Source organism: Myxine glutinosa, chromosome 5 (genome assembly GCF_964187855.1).
Source record: "Myxine glutinosa chromosome 5, kmMyxGlut1.1, whole genome shotgun sequence".
NCBI classification, from domain to species: domain Eukaryota; kingdom Metazoa; phylum Chordata; class Myxini; order Myxiniformes; family Myxinidae; genus Myxine; species Myxine glutinosa.
In genome coordinates, this window is record NC_136265.1 from 200,078,199 (window position 1) to 200,096,004 (window position 17,806).

The 17,806-nt window shown below is 40.6% G+C and overlaps 1 protein-coding gene across 3 annotated transcripts in view; it reads right to left on the reverse strand.

Moving 5' to 3' along the window:
• Positions 1-10,449: 10,449 nt before the first annotated feature.
• LOC137426487 (solute carrier family 35 member F3-like) overlaps positions 10,450-17,806 on the reverse strand; it is a 32,614-nt gene continuing 25,257 nt past the window's right edge. The window contains exons 6-7 of one of the 3 annotated variants that reach the window (XM_068115061.2): positions 17,142-17,231; positions 10,450-11,455 (exon numbers count right to left, since the gene is read on the reverse strand). In XM_068115061.2, coding sequence (XP_067971162.1) covers positions 11,226-11,455; positions 17,142-17,231 — 320 coding nt within the window. In that variant the 3' untranslated portion in view covers positions 10,450-11,225. The remainder of the gene's footprint in view (positions 11,456-17,141; positions 17,232-17,806) is intronic. The other 2 variants (XM_068115062.2, XM_068115063.2) reach the window with 2 other exon arrangements.

A 17,806-nucleotide genomic window follows, 5' to 3' on the forward strand; every position in this document is an offset into this window, starting at 1 on the left:
GAAAGCTCCACGCATGGCTGGCGGACTTCCTCTCTGGTCGTAGTCAACGTGTGGCCCTGAATGGGTTTCTCTCATCTCCTCCTCCTGTTCAGGCTGGAGTTCCCCAAGGCAGTGTTCTGGGCCCTGTGCTTTTTCTGGTCTTCATCAATGATCTCTCTGACTTGAAAATCCTCTATCTCTTTGCTGACGACTCTACTCTGTCGCTCCATTCCTCATCCCTCAGATCGGCAGTCTGCAGCCTCCTCACTCTCTGCAGACCTGGACAAAATCAGACTGGGCAAACAAATGGAACATGTCTCAATCCTGACAAATCTCACACTCTTACGATGTCTCTCCGAAAAGACAGACTGGACAACCCTCCCATCCACTTTCTGAATAATCCTCTCCAAGAAGTTCTGTCGCTCAATCTTTTGGGTCTCACTATCTGCCATGATCTTTCCTGGGAAAACCACATTTCAAATCTGGCCTCCAAAGCCAGTCGCCGACTGGGCATCCTCCGGCGTGCGAAGTCCTTCCTTGGTACACCTGAGCTCCTCACCACTTACAAGGCTTTCATCCTCAGCTCTATGGAATACTGCTCTCCCCTCTGGTCTGGTGCTCCTGCCTCACACCTAGCTCGTCTTCACGCTGTTGAAACCAAAGCGTTCAGAATCATTGGAATCTCCCGCGATGAAGCTAACTCCAAGGGCCTTTCACTAACTCACCGCAGGCAGGTTGGTGGTGTTTCCGTCTTCTACCGACTCCTCTCTGGCCTTGCCGCCCCCCCCCCCCCCCCCCCAGCTGTCTCTGGGCTCTGTCCCCGAAATATTCCTACAGGTCGCACAAGATCTGCCTGCAACCCTCTTATGGTTAAACTGCCAAAATGAAGACTTTCTGCTCACCTTCAATCCGCTTTTCTCCCACCTTTGGAACAAACTCCCTCACTCTTCAATCCCACTCCGCCCTCCAGGTCTTTAAAACAGCTGTTCACCACCATCTCTTATCTTCCCCCATCCAAAACCTTTCTACCCCCGCTAATTTCACCCCAAATCCACCTTCTTGAAATACCAACTTCTGTCCTGGAAGTCCTTGGTGTCTGTTTTATACTTCTCCCACCCCCCCCCCCCCTTCCCACGCCTCCTCCCCCCAAGCCCTCTCCCTCCCACACATCTCCCTGCTCTCAAATGTTTGTGTGTTCCCTTCTCTCCCCATCTTGTCTTCCACTCCCTCTTTTTATATATTTTGTGTCTGGTTGATTTGTTTGTGAAATAAATGTTAGCTCTTTCACAAGGCTCGATTCAGTATTCAAAAAAAACCAACCTCCATCTAGAGTAGTCTATGGTAAAAAAATCCATGTCCTGTATAATTTTGCATAATGTTCGGTGTGATTTAAGTACTTCCAGTGGGGCCTTCAATCGCTAGTTTTTTTTTTTTTTCCTCAATCCTATTAAAAAAAAAAAAAAAAAATCGTATCTTGTTAAAATCTAAATTGTCACTCACCCGGTCCACTAAGGTTTGCCTGAATCTAACTTTGCGATTATATTGTTAAAAAAAAAAGCATAACCTCTGTCTACCTTTGGTGGTGGAGTTGATTAGTTTCTATTTTCAAATATAATTGGTGCACTGGTAGTATATACAGTTGTGGCCAAAAATATTGGCACCCTTGCACTTTTTTCAAATCACTCACAATTTCCTCTAAAATAAGTTGAAATTGACAAGTATTTGGTCTCCACAATTCTTTATTTCACTGTTGATATAACAGAACCTTTGTTTTTGATTCAGAACATATCATTTTAAATCAGAAAATTAAAAGAAATGGCATTGACAATTATTGACACCCTAAACTTAATATTTGGTAGCAGGGCCTTTGGACAAAATAACTGCAGTCAAGCACTTCCTTTAGCCATGAATGAGCTTCCTCTACCTCTCTACTGGTAGTTTGTCCCACTCTTCTTGTGCAAACTGCTTTGAAGGGTGCCTTCTCCCAACTGCTCTTTTCAGATCTCCCCACAGGTGTTCAATGGGATTTATATCACTCATTGCTGGCCACTTCAGAACAGTCCAGCGTTTTGTCTTGAACCATTTCTGGGTTCCTTTTGAAGTGTGTTTGGGGTCATTGTCCTGCTGCAAGACCCATGACTTTCGATGGAGACTGAGCTTTCTGACACGGTTGAACAGTGCGCTCCAAAATGCCTCGGTAATCTCCTGATTTAATGAAGTCATGCACACATTCAAGGCACCCAGTGCCAGAGGCAGCACAGCAACCCCAAAACATCACTGAACCTCCTCCATGTTTGACTGTAGGGAAGGTGTTCTTTTCTTTGAAGGCTTCATTTTGTTTTCTGTAAATATAGAGATGATGTGCTTTACCAAAAAGCTCTAATTTGGTCTCATCTGTCCACAGGACATTCTCACAGAAGGATTTTGGCTTGTTCAGGTGTGTTTTGGTAAAACCATCAGGCTTTCTTATGTCTCTCAGCAGTGGGATCCTCCTGGGTCTCTGCCCATAGAACCCCCTTTTATTAGTCCCCTGCCGGTGTACACCGGAGGGGACTTGGTTTGCACTCCGTCCCTCCGTCATTCCGTCACGCAAAGAACAGGTTTCTGGACTTTTTTTTCTAAACTCTTAATGCTAATGATTTCAAACTTGGCACATGGTTTCCTCATGATAAGTTACAGGTCAAGTTCGAACTTCACGACGTTTCGATCATTTTTGACAAAATTATGGCACTTTGAACTTTGGTAATTTCCCCAACAGTTTTCTGGATGACAGACTGCCGGGAGGGGACATGTATTGCAGCGCAATGCTAAGAATGCTTGTTTTGTCTGGCTCTTGACCCACTGAGTCACCTTATCAAAATAATGAAAAAGAAAAATGAAAGGAAAAAAATTGAAAGAAAAAATAATTCAGATAAATTATTTGCCCCTTTTTATTGAGTTGGTGAAGGATGGTGTGAGTTGAAACTGTCATACCTTGTGTCTGAAGGTCAGCTTGAATCTGTTTGGAAGTTGGTCGAGGTGTTTTCTCCAGCAAACAAACAATCCTTCGCTGCAATCTTCGATCAAATTTTCTCTTGCGGCCACATCCAATGAGGTTGGCTCCAGTGCCATGGGCCTTAAACTTCCTGATAACATTGCGTACGGTGGACACAGGAACCTCAAGGTTTCTGGAGATGGACTTGTGGCTTTGAGGTTGTCCATGCTTGCCTACAATCTTGTATCTGACCTCAGACAATACTCTGGTTTTCTTTCTTTCCTCCATGCTCATTTCGGTACACACTGACAAAACAGCAGAATGACTCCTTTTCTCTAATCAAACTGGTTGAATGAGTGACTTTTGTATTGCTGGCACCTGCAACTCACCATAGGTGAGTTCAATTCCAAAGTAAAGGAGAATCACCTGCTTCAAATCTAATTATTTCTAAACTTCTAAAAGGTGCCAATATTACTGTCCTGGCCATTTTAGGATTTGTGTGTAGAATAAGCTAAGATTTAGTAATTTTTTCAGCTTTTTTTTGTTTTGTTCCACTGCAAACCAAAGAAATACAAATGTGGATACCAAAATATATTTTAATTTCTACAATTTCCTGGGAGAAATGATACATTATTTGAAAAAAAGTGCAAAGGTGCCAATATTTTTGGCCACGACTGTATGTACACCAATCCAGACGAGGAAACGAGGACCTGACCTCCTTGAGAGGTTCCATCAGCCAATGGTTCCTGCACTTTGTCACCTTCTGGTCTTCATCAATGATCTCTCTGACTCTCTTGAAAATCCTCTCTATCTCTTTGCTGATGACTCTACTCTCTGTCGCTCCATTCTTCATCCCTCGGATCGGCACCACCTGAGCTCCTCACCACATACAAGGCTTTCATCCGCAGCTCAATGGAATACTGCTCTCCCCTCTGGGCTGGTGCTCCTGCCTCACACCTAGCTCGTCTTCACGCTGTTGAAACCAAAGCATTCAGAATCATTGGAATCTCCCGCGATGAAGCTAACTCCAAGGGCCTCTCACTCACTCACCGCAGGCAGGTTGGTGGTCTTTCCATCTTCTACCGACTCCTCTCTGGCCTTGCCCCCCCAGCTCTCTCTGGGCTCTGTCCTGCAAATATTCCTACAGGTCGCACAAGATCTGCCTGCAACCCTCTTATGGTCAAACTGCCAAAATCAAGACTCTCTGCTCACCTTCAGTCCTTCATTCCTCTCTTCTCCCGCCTCTGGAACAAACTCCCTCACTCTCTTCAATCCCACTCCACCCTCCAGGTCTTTAAAACTGCTGTTCACCACCATCTCTTATCTTCCCCCATCCAAAACCTTGATCTTTTCTACCCCTGCTAATTTCACCCCAATTCCACTTTTTTGAAATACCAACTTCTGTCCTGGAAATCCTTGGTGTCCTTGTGTTTTATACTTCTCCCTCCACCCCCCCCCCCCCTTCCCCCTTCCCACGCCTCCTCCCCCCAAGCCCTCTCCCTTCTACACATCTCCCTGCTCTCAAATGTTGTGTTTGTGTTCTTCCCCCTCTCTCCCCATCTTGTTTTCCGCCCCCTCTTTTTGTGTGTTTTGTTTGTCTGGTTGATTTGTTTGTGAAGTAAATGTTAGCTCTTTCACGAGCCTCGATTCAGTATACAACAACAAAAAAAAAAAAAAAGCCTGAGAAACAATGTATACATATATGCTCTCGAAAGTAATGCTCTAGAAAAGTTAATATAAAGGGGCGTCTTCCATCTGGCAAATAAAATACATTTACTTCTTCATGCAGCTGTGTGAATCAAATTGGTGCCCCATTATATTAACTTTTCTAGAGCATTCCTTGGTTCCTCCTCAGAACACAAGGGTAGTCCAGCATGCACATGAGATTTTTTGAATGCCCCTTATTTTGTATTGTTTGGTATTTTCTACAAGCTCTGGAATGTCCCTTCTTTTCTATACTTTGCCACATGGCGCATACCCTTATATAAAGGGGCTTTTTCTATGCGCCTGACATTTTACCCAAGAATATACACAAAGCTTCATGTCATGAGCTCTTGTTCGAGTTCTTGGATGGGCTGTCTTCCTCTTCTTCTTGTGTATAGCACAAGGCTGTGGGTAACATCATTGGCTGAGAGCACAGCCATGCAGTGCCCCCTGAAGGTTACTACTATGAATCTGCACGTCTAGCTAACTGTTGAAGCGACTGCCTTGGGGTTTACCCTTTTACACCTCGCTCACTTGGGACAAGGGGAATGCGTGGTTACGGAAGGAATTTATAATTTGTTCATGGTGCTGGAGATAGCTCGTGTACTCTTCATGAAGGACACAGTGGGATCTTTAACATCCACCAATTCATACCAGCAGATGTGACGCCCAGTTTAACGTCCATCCGAGAGATGGCACACACCGTTGTTGAATCACCCAGCCTGTGAAACACCGGGATGACAGTTTACAGCTGGATCGGGATTCAAACCCAGGCTAGACTAGTAGCGGCAAGTGTGTGTACTACTGTGTACTAAACTAGCGGCAAGTGTGTGTACATTTAGGGTTCGGCCATGTATCTCAATAGACTGTGCACTGGTAATCTGGTATCATAACAGATGGTTAAGCTTATGTTGGGGGTTTTTTTTAAGTACCGTGTTCCACCTTGAGGAAAGAGAGAGAGAGAGAGAGAGAGAGAGAAAAGAGGAAGGGAGTGAACCGAAAGCAGTTTTGGAAAGGGGTAACCATACAAAGAATGTGGAAATGCCTTTTGTTTTGTTTGTTTCCCTTATTAATATTCAGGTCCATCATTCAAACAAGTTGACCTATTTGTAATTCCCATCTGAGGACTTAGCTCTTGATGTTGGAACCCAATTCCTAATCGCATTCGCTCTGTTGATTGGGTAGTTATCTGTTGAAGTGTCCTTGTCTTCCAGAGAAAGACAAGCACATAGTGGAGAAGATCATGGAATAGAGACAAGAGAAAGGGGAAAAAAAGAAGTCGGAGAGGCAGAAGTGGGCAGTCAGAGAAGGGTTAATGTGTTAATACCAGTGAGCTCAGTTAGAAATATATAAATCAAACAAATAAAAACCACTCTGAGAGAAAGATTCAAAACGGATTTTATCTTTGTACAACACAAGTACAGTACTCTTTATTGATACACACAGCGCTTCAATGCAATTTTACCAAAATAATCGCAGGAACTATATAGCAAAGTTATATTTGCATGTTCTGGAGGAAAATAAAGAAATAAAAACATGATAATGTAACCAATAAATAAATAAACATGATAACGGAGCCAACGATACATAAATAAATTAATAAACATGATAATGGAACCAACGATATAGAAATAAATAAAAAACAATAATTTAACCAACGATATATAAATAAATTTTAAAAACACGATAATGTAACCAACGATATATAAATAAATAAAAAACAAGATAATGTAACCAACGATATATAAATAAATAAAAATTACACGATAATGTAACCAACGATACATAAATAAATTAATAAACACGATAATGTATCCAAGGATATATAAATAAATAAATAAATAAATAACACAATAATGCAACCAACGATACATAAATAAATAAATAAAACACGATAATGTAGCCAACAATAGATAAAGAAATAAAAAACACAATAATGTAACAAACGATAAATAAATAAATAAATAAACACGATAATGTATCCAACGATATATAAATAAACGATAATGTAACAAACGATACATAAATAAATAAACACGATAATGTAACCAACGATATATAATAAATAAATAAAATACGATAATGTAACGAACTACATACATAAATAAAGAAAAAAACACGATAATGTAACCAATGATATATAAATAAAGAAAAAAACACGATAATGTAACCAACGATACAAAAAAAAATAAAAAACACGATAATGTATCCGAGGTATATAAATAAATAAAACACACAATAATGTAACCAACGATACATAAATAACTAAATACACGATAATGTATCGAACGATATACAGTGGTACCTCGGCTTACGAGTGCCCCAACGTACGAGTTTTTCGGGATACGAGCCGTCGCTCGGGCGGTTTGTTGCTTTGGGATACGAGCCGAGATCCGATGTACGAGCTCAAAAAATTTATTTTTTTGAATTTTCCGGTTGTGGCTTCCGGTTCCGGTCACGTGGTTATCTTGCCGTGAAAGCATCTCTGCTTGGATATAAAACACGCAATCGTCGAAATACATGAGCGAGGAATCTCCTTGCTCCAGCCGGTGACGTCATCGGCGGGGATCCCCGCCTCCAGAGTGGCTGGTCACGTGACCGCCAAAGCGTGTCGCGCGTGCGGGTATAATGAGCTACACCTGTGGATCACGTGACCACGGAAGCACGCCTCGCTTGAGAGGCATGGCTTTCGGTTTGCGTTTTGCTTTATAAGGCGCGATAAATGGGCTTTTGAGTGTTAGCGGTTCATGGCGTTGACGGTTCATGACGGTTCATGACGGTTCATGACGGTTCATGGCGTTGACGGTCAAAAACCCATTACATCAATTTTACCAGGCACTGTACAGTAAGTACAGTGGACACCAAATGCACGGTGGAAGGCTAGAAGTAGAAGATCGTCCAAGACAAGTGAGAATAAGCCATACTTTGGAGATGACGTCATTCGCTGGTCCGATAACCAAAGATGTGGTATAAAAAACCAGGTGAGCTAACAATGCAGCAATGAAGGAATTCGGCCAAGGCACCGGCACGCAACGACCTACCTACATCGAAAGACTCAATGCCAATGGTGACAGAAGCCAAGACGGCCGGCTTAAACACCGCCGAAAGACCACGGTGTACCAACTTACGATGCAGAACATCTTGCACTTAATATGATGACAACAGGTGCCATCCTCTGACGTACCATTACAGGTACAGGTACAGTACACGTGAGCACAGAGCAAAAGTTCACTGAAACCGAGATTAAGAAAAAAGAAAAAACACCTCGTGGTCCGTGCTCGATATCCGAGTTTCAATCTTTTCAAACACATGATGCTCTCGGTCACGGTATCTCCTGCGAGCTGCTTCTCCTTCAACCACACAAACAACAACTTCTCCATATCTTCATGGATAGAGGTCCGGAGCTTTGAAATAATCGTAACGCCCTTGGCTGGCGTTATAGCCTTTATGGACTCCTTCTGCTTCAAAATCGTACATATCGTAGAAGGAGTACGATCGTACTGCCTCGCCAAGTCGACAACACGCACACCTCACCTGGCATGCTCTTCTCCTCTGCTTAATAAAACCAGTTTATTTCTTTACATTCTCTTGTATTATGTACAGTATATACGAGGTCGTGCTTGTTTATACATTATTTGTTATTTATAAAGTACATTTTTGTTATTTAAAAGCACCTAACAAAAAAAATTGGTGTTTTTTTTTTGAGGCTGGAACGGATTAATAGCATTTCAATGCATTTGAATGGGAAAATTTGCTTTGACTTACGAGCGATTTGGCTTACGAGCTCCGTCACGGAACGGATTAAACTCGTAAGCCGAGGTACCACTGTATAAGTAAATAAATAAATAAATACACGATAATGTATCCAAGGATATATAAATAAATAAAAAACACAATAATGTAACCAACGATACATAAATAAAATAAAATAAAAACACGATAATGTAACCAACACAATATAAACAAATAAAACACACAATAATGTAACCAACGATACATAAATAAATAAATACACGATAATGTATCCAACGATATATAAATAAATAAATAAATACACAATAATGTATCCAAGGATATATAAATAAATAAAAAACACAATAATGTAACCAACGATACATTTTAAAAAACCAAAAAAAAACACGATAATGTAACCAACACTATATAAACAAATAAAAAACACAATAATGGAACCAATGATACATAAACACGATAATGTATCCAAGGATATATAAATAAATAAAAAACACTAATGTAACCAACGATACCTAAAAAAAAACAAAAAAAACACGATAATGTAACCAACGCTATATAAACAAATAAAAAACACAATAATGGAACCAATGATACATAAATAAATAAACACGATAATGTATCCATTATATAGATAAATAAATAAATAAATACACGATAATGTATCCAAGGATATATAAATAAATAAAAAACACAATAATGTAACCAACGATACATAAAGAAATTTTAAAAAACACGATAATGTAACCAATGCTATATAAACAAATAAAAAACACAATAATGGAACTAATGATACATAAATAAATAAACACGATAATGTATCCAATGTTATATAGATAAATAAATAAATACACGATAATGTATCGAAGGATATATAAATAAATAAAAAACAATAATGTAACCAACGATACATAAATAAATAAACACGATAATGTATCCAACGTTATATAGATAAATAAATAAATAAATACACGATAATGTATCGAAGGATATATAAATAAATAAAAAACACAATAATGTAACCAACGATACATAAATAAATAAATAAAAACACGATAATGTAACCAACGCTATATAGACAAATAAATAAATAAATACACGATAATGTATCGAAGGATATATAAATAAATAAAAAAACACAATAATGGAACCAATGATACATAAATAAATAAACACGATAATGTATCCAACGTTATATAGATAAATAAATAAATAAATACACGATAATGTAACCAACGATATATAAATAAATAATGAAAAATAAGCTTTCTTTTACAAATGTAAGCACTTGTAAAGGTATGACATTTAAAAAATAAAACATTTTAAAAGTTTATTTTGCATTTTTATTGCAACTCTTTGGGTGCCGCAGTGCATTGCACAAGACGTCTGCACGGAGCTGCACGGAGCGTTTCGCTGATATTGTAGCAACGGCTCGACGATGCCCCCAGGTTCATGGTTAACGTGGTTTCCATGCTCGAATCGTGTAAACGATAGTTATTAATATTATTTACAGATTTTAGGTCATGCTAGAGCACGACAAACGCCTCGGAGTATATATTATTTTCCATGGGGATGGCCTTGGGGTCGAACCCATCACGGTCGAACCTTCTAACCAAAGGAAGGAGTTACGCTTTGGTGCATAGATATGGCATTTCCAAGGCAATAACATTTTCCTGATATGATAATATACTGTAACTGCACATGCTTTTTATCACCCGGTTCTGGAAGTGCAATTGCATTCTTCAAAAATGTACGTTTGCATGAAGTGATTTGCTTTGTACAGCCAACAGGAAAACAGTTTTGAAATGACATCATCATTGTAATTACAATATGGGAAGACAAAAGGTTCTTCAACATGCAAACCTTTTTGGGGATTTTCGTGCATTAATAGATTTAAAATTGCTTTGGAAGAATTAACTTCCAGCTGCATTGGCGACAGAGCATCTGGTCCAATAAATCAATTTCCGAGATCACCGAGCGACGGGTTGTCATTGGTTAGGAGAGACTAAATGGTCCAATTTTGTTTTGGGTTTTTTTCTTTTAATATTTAAAGCACAAGTATATATTTATTCGAGTCTTAGAGAATTGTGCAGATGTAATGTACATGCTAGTCTGGATTCCATTCCCGACCCGGTAAATAAACCATCGGATTGGTGCTGCACAGGCAGGGCCCTGTCCTTTGGATGGATGTTAAGCCGGTTGTTCCACCTGTTGGAGTTAGTAGGTGGATTAGTTATTTTAGTTAGTTGATTCGAGTTAGTTCGGGGTGTCTTTCAACGAATTAGTAGGTCTCACCGGCATACTGAACAAGATTACAAATTCCTTCGCAAATCCCCTTCTGGTGAACACGAGGCCTGGCCAGCTGGTTCGTGAAAGACTTACTCAAAAAGCTTTTTCCCACCCAAACTCATAGCATGTGAATCATCTGGGTCGTTAGAAATAGCAGTGCTATTGATATTGGGAAAATTAAAAATTATTGGTGTATCGTAGACTATCATGAGATTTTGTTTGCATAACTTTTTGAACGGCCCTCGTACTTTTCCCATTATCCCAAACTTCAGAAATTTCCAGTCGCCTTCTTATTTTACAACATTCGACTTATTGTTTCTCGGCCGCGTTCATAAAGTAGCATGAGGAACGAGATTGAACGTTTTTCTTTGCAGCCAAAATCATCTTCCTTTTTTTTAAAATTACATCGGATGTTGCTGTTAACGACACCAAGCACTCCTCGGAATTTAAATCCCCAAGAAACTCACAGTGCAGACTTGTATCGATTCAGGATTTGAAGGACTCACTGAATTGCTTCATCCAATTCCTCTCAATGAAAGGCAGAAGCAGTTACGTCTCGCACGGCTTGTGGCTTCGTTGCTGATCCTTCATCACACGTTTCACTGGCTGACCGCCAACGGGCTCTGACTTTGTCCATCAATGCCCAAGCCTTGTCGTCCCATCCTTCAGGCAGCAAAAGGAGTAGGAAACCTATGCAGATGGTACCTGCAGCGACTAGACGTACGGCGTTGTGCACACCACCTCGGCACGCCGCCAGCACTGTAAAAAAAACACACACGCACAAAATGTGCCTTGATATACATCAATTACCCCAACTATTATACATATACCTTAATCTATACATTGCAACTAGTACACCTTTCAACCAATGGCCTGGTCATTAAGCTGGCAAAACACGAGACAATTTGTCCCTGCGAATCCCTGGCGGTTTGTCTCAACGCCACTGGGACCTCACCTGAGTTACCTGGGGTTCACCTCACAACTCAGGACCTCACCTGAGTTACCTGGGGTTCACCTCACAATTGAGCCGATGTCGCATGGGGCTCCCCATAAATAACTTCCGTCACCTGAGAATTGTCCAGTGATTGGCGCAGCGTAGGACATGATCTCCCACTTGAACGAATCGCCGGTGATCAGAGCAAAGCACGTGACGTCACTTTTTTCACTCATTTGATGCTCTCTCAAGTCGGTGTAACATGGAGGGTTTACTACATTTGTTTACTCGAATAATAAAAAAATAAAAAAATAGAAAGCCTATTTTTAAATCTAATTTTGAACAATGTAAAAATAAAAATGCAGGAAACAAATGCCATTACCTGAAATACACCTGAGGTCCACACGTAAATCATACTTTGGTATACTGTATATATAATTTGAGACGTTTCTGTTGCTTGACTTCGATATTCCATTGAACTACTGGACAGAATGAGTTGAGAAATGGTAGTTGTACTCGGGGTGTTGGTTTTAGGTGCGAAAAAAAATAATAAACAATTGCTTTCGGGATTCGGAGACGACCACAATTCTCTCTGTGTAAATGTGTATCATATAGTGGCAGCTTGGCAGGCATATAGGCATATATATATATATATATAAATAAATATATATATATATATATATATATGTAGGCATATGGCATATAGGCATATATATATATACTAGCGGGGTCACCCATGGGAATCCCACGGGCATGGATGTGTGTGACATTTCGACATATTGAGTTAGATGCTGCACATTCATTTTTACAAAATGGTTACTGGCAAGTCATCAGATCCAGAAATGGTGTGATGAACACAATTTATTTATTTCACATAATATGTGACCCCTCACTCCTCTCCACCTGACACTCTCCTGTCTCCACCTGACACTCTCCTCTCTCCACCTAGCACTCCTCTCCTCTCCAATCCCTCACATTCCTCTCCTTTCCAATCCCTCACCTCTCCAATCCCTCACACTCCTCTCCTCTCCAATCCCTCACTCGCCTCTCCAATCGCGCCTCACACTCCTCTCCAATCGCGCCTCACACTCCCCTCCAATCACTCCTCTCCAATCGCGCCTCACACTCCTCTCCAATCGCGCCTCACTCCTCTCCAATCGTGCCTCACACTCCTCTCCAATCGCGCCTCACACTCCTCTCCAATCGTGCCTCACACCTCTCCAATCGCGCCTCACACTCCTCTCCAATCGCGCCTCACACTCCTCTCCAATCGCACCTCACACTCCTCTCCAATCGCACCTCACACTCCCCTCCAATCACTCCTCACTCTCCTCTCCAATCGCTCCTCACTCGCCTCTCCAATCGGCTTTCCCAGTCTCGTTTCTCTCGTTTTTCTCCCGTCTCGTTCTTTTTCTTGCTCCAAATCGGCCCGTCTCGCCCGTCGGCCCGTCGGAATCGGAAATCGGCCCGTCTTGCTTTCGTGCTTGCGCGTAAATAAATTGTGTTCATTTGTCAATACACACACACACTCAATATGTCGAACACCATTTCTGGATCTGATGACTTGCCAGTAACCATTTTGTAAAAATGAATGTGCAGCATCTAACTCAATATGTCGAAATGTCACACACATCCATGCCCGTGGGATTCCCACGGGTGACCCCACAAGTTTGCATTGACGTTCGTCGATGGACTCGTTCGCCCGTCTCATTCGTTTTCTTGCGACATCCTGTTCAAGTCTGCGTTCTTCATCGATCGTCTCATTCATTTTGGAAATAGAAGTTTCCACGCAGCGCATGAATTGTCACGATCCTCAAGAGGAATTTGTCTCGTAATCATCAAATGATAAATGGCAAGTAAATTATATTGTGGAAAATTAAAGATTTCAAATAAACCTATTTAAAGTGTATGCGCACATAACTAATTTTAAAAAACGAAGAAATATCTCTCGGTAATTTCCTGAAACATATTTTACTTCCAGCTAATAATGTTGAATGAAATAAAAACGAAGAAATATATGTCGGCATCATTGTTGACGTTTTTGTGACGACTGTCATCAAACGAAAAAGTAATATATCTTAACGGAAAAGCAAAAGTGAATTTTAAATATATATCGACACGTTGCCGTCGGTGTCATGTTGGGCGGTGTATGATACACCATGAGGCGATTTTTAAAAATAGATCTCTGCATTTTCCCGCGTGTGTGGAATGTTCTCAATTATTGCTGACCAATTATTGCTGACCAATTGCAGTCCAAAACCATCGATAAAAATGAAATCATATGGTGAGTTAGATTGGAGATAAAGGCGTGAGAGAGACTCAATGGCCTTGAAGTTACAGGTCTTTGAGAATTCATTTCGTTCTATAAACGGCAACTTTCATCGGATTTTCTTCCCGTTTTTTTTCAACCGAGTCGAAAACTATGTTAGCGACTGTGAAAAATGAAATGATATATCGAATTTTTAATATGTATCGACCCGTTGCCGTCGGGGTCATGTTGGGCGGTGTATGATACACCATGAGGCGATTTTTAAAAATATATCTCTGCATTTTCCCGCGTGTGTGGAATGTTCTCAATTATTGCTGACACCGAGTCTAAAACCATCGATAAAAATGAAATCATATGGTGAGTTAGATTGGAGATAAAGGCGTGAGAGAGACTCAATGGCCTTGAAGTTACAGGTCTTTGAGAATTCATTTCGTTCTGTAAACGGCAACTTTCATTGGATTTTCTTCCCATTTTTTTTCAACCGAGTCTAAAACTATGTTAGCGACTGTGAAAAATGAAATGATATATCGAATTTGATTTGAAATAAAACTGGGAGAGAGAGCAAGACACCACGGGCCTACAAAACAGGCCTCAAAGCTATGCGAGTTAATAAAATGTTGGATATTTGTTTATAATTATATGAAGCCTCTCCCAGAATGGGTGGAGCTACTCTGCAAACCGAGTAAGCCACACCCCGGACAGACACCCAACAGACAGACAATCATCTACGGCTATTATAATATATATATATATATATATATATATATATATATATATATGTATACATACATACGTATATAGGTAGGCATATGGCATATACTCGGGCTGGCACGATGGTTTAGAGTTTAGACACTAGATACGCACACACCGCTGTCTAGCCTGGGTTTGATTCCTAACCGTCCCTCGGATGTGTGTGCCATCCATCCCTCGGATTGATGTTAAACTGGGCGTCCCGTCAGTCGGCATTAGTTGGTGGATGTTAAAGATCCACACGGTGTCCTTCACGAAGAGTAGGTGAGCCATCGCCGACATCCTAAGCAAATTCCAAGTTCCTGCCCTAACTACTGATGGGAAGGCAATGGCAAACCACCCAGTATAACCCTCACTACGCAAATGCTTGGGCAACACGGACATTCATTCGCGAATGTATGGCCGGCTTTACAAATAGCTTGTAAGTAGGTACAGCCTCTTACATCACCTGCTATAATCATCAAGGTGCCGAAAGTAGAATAATCATGCTTTTGATTCGCTGTTGAAAAATCAACTTGAGTCACGTTAGGCCCATTTCCATTTATACAAGCTTGTGTACAAGTTGCACTACAATCAATACCCAATGTTATTGTCATGCGTGTGTGTGTTTGATTCAGCCAGCCGTGTGCGCTAAAAATGCCAGATTACAACAGGCTGCTTAGGAGCGATGATGTCACATTTGGAAAGTCAAATACAGTTGGACCCCAACATTAAAAGGGGATACGTTCCTGGAAAATGCGGCGAATGTCAGAATCGTGAATGTGGGGGCATTGTTTCAATGGTAAAAGGGGGGATAGGTTCCCGGCAGTTCCTGGTTCGTGGAAAATCCTGCAGATATTGAGGAAAATCCTACAAATGTCGAGGAAAATCCCACCAATGTCGAGGAAAATCCCACAAATGTCGAGGAAAATCCCACAAATGTCGAGGAAAATCCCACAAATGTCGAGGAAAATCCCACAAATGTCGAGGAAAATCCCACAAATGTCGAGGAAAATCCCACAAATGTCGAGGAAAATCCCACAAATGTCGAGGAAAATCCCACAAATGTCGAGGAAAATCCCACAAATGTCGAGGAAAATCCCACAAATGTCGAGGAAAATCCCACAAATGTCGAGGAAAACCCCACAAATGTCGAGGAAAATCCCACAAATGTCGAGGAAAATCCCACAAATGTCGAGGAAAATCCCACAAATGTCGAGGAAAATCCCACAAATGTCGAGGAAAATCCCACAAATGTCGAGGAAAATCCCACAAATGTCGAGGAAAATCCCACAAATGTCGAGGAAAATCCCACAAATGTCGAGGAAAACCCCACAAATGTCGAGGAAAACCCCACAAATGTCGAGGAAAACCCCACAAATGTCGAGGAAAACCCCACAAATGTCGAGGAAAATCCCACAAATGTCGAGGAAAATCCCACAAATGTCGAGGAAAATCCCACAAATGTCGAGGAAAACCCCACAAATGTCGAGGAAAACCCCACAAATGTCGAGGAAAACCCCACAAATGTCGAGGAAAACCCCACAAATGTCGAGGAAAATCCCACAAATGTCGAGGAAAATCCCACAAATGTCGAGGCATTGTTTCAAAGGGGATTAGGGGGGCAGCTAATGTCACTAATAGATGTGTTAGAGTGTTTTCATTCTGCACAGTAACTCCCGGGGGACGACATGTTATACAGCTAGTGGGACATCCCGTGAAGCAATGTTCACAGTGTGAATGGTTGGACATCCCGCGAAGCTCGCTTATAGTGTGCCTAAAATATTTTTATGTTGCCGTGAAAATGTGAAGCACATGGCTGCGAATGTAAAAGCCGGTCATGCTCGCGGCTAGTGGAAGATGTTTTTTTGCGTATGTCCATTTGCTTTATGCAGGGCTGGTGGAAGATATGTTTTAGAACTGTCATGCTCGCGGTTCGTGGATTTTTTTTTTTTTCCGTGCGCGAAAAACCGTGGATACGCGGGACACAGTGCCATGAATGAAGAAGCAAGTCACAGTTTATCAACCGTGAATATGCGGAATCCGTGAATGTCGTGAACCGACTGTACACTCGTATGTGTGTATGTATGTGTCTATGATGTATGTATGTATGTGTTTATGATGTATGTATGTGTGTATGAATGTATGTATGTGTTTATGATGTATGTATGAATGTATGTGCCTATGTATAAATGCATGAATGTATTTGTGTATGTACTGTATATATGTATGTATAAATGCAAGAATGTATTTGTGTATGAATGTATAAGTGTGTGTGTGTGTGTGTGTGTGTGTGTGTGTGTGTGTGTGTGTGTGTGTGTGTGTGTGTGTGTGTGTGTGTGTGTGTGTGTGTGTGTGTGTGTGTATGTATATGTATATATGCACATATGTATAAATGCCGGTATATATATATATATATATATATATATATATATATATATATATATATATATATATATATATATATTGGAAGTAATCCTCTAGTATGACAGAGGTTTAACAAAAGACATTACCATTGGTGACCGGAACACTGAAGAGCATTCCTAGAGAGATGGCTGCTGGAAAAGTGAGAGCCACACCAAAGTTCACAAGGAGGTTGAAGGCTGGTACATGGGGGAAGTGAGGTAAAGGCATAAAGGACAGGTAAGTGAGGTAAAGGAGTAAAGGATTACGATGGTTGTGTGTTTGAAAGGAAAATATAAAGCCAGATACAAAAGGCCTGATTTCCTTTGGTATGCCTTGCAAATATAAATACTTACTTCATCGGTCATCTACACTTTTTTGTAAGAAAGGAGCTGACTATAAATCATACTAAAATTGTTGTGTTACAGCCTGAATTGAAAATGGATTAAATAGAATTTTTTTTATCACCGATCTAAACAATATACCCCACAATTACAAATTGAAAACATGTTTTCAGAAATTCTTTACACATCCATTGAAAATTAAATACAGAAATATCCAATTTACATAAGTATTCAGCCCCCTGAGTCAATACTTCGTAGAAGTGCCTTTGACAGTCATTACAGCTTCGAGTCTTCTTGGGTATGTCTGTATCTGTTTTGCACATCTGGATTTGTGGAGTTTCCTCCATTCTTCTTTGCAGATTTGCTCAAGCTCTGTCAAGTTGGATGGGGAGCGTCGGTGAACAGCAATCTTCAAGTCTTTCCCTAGATTC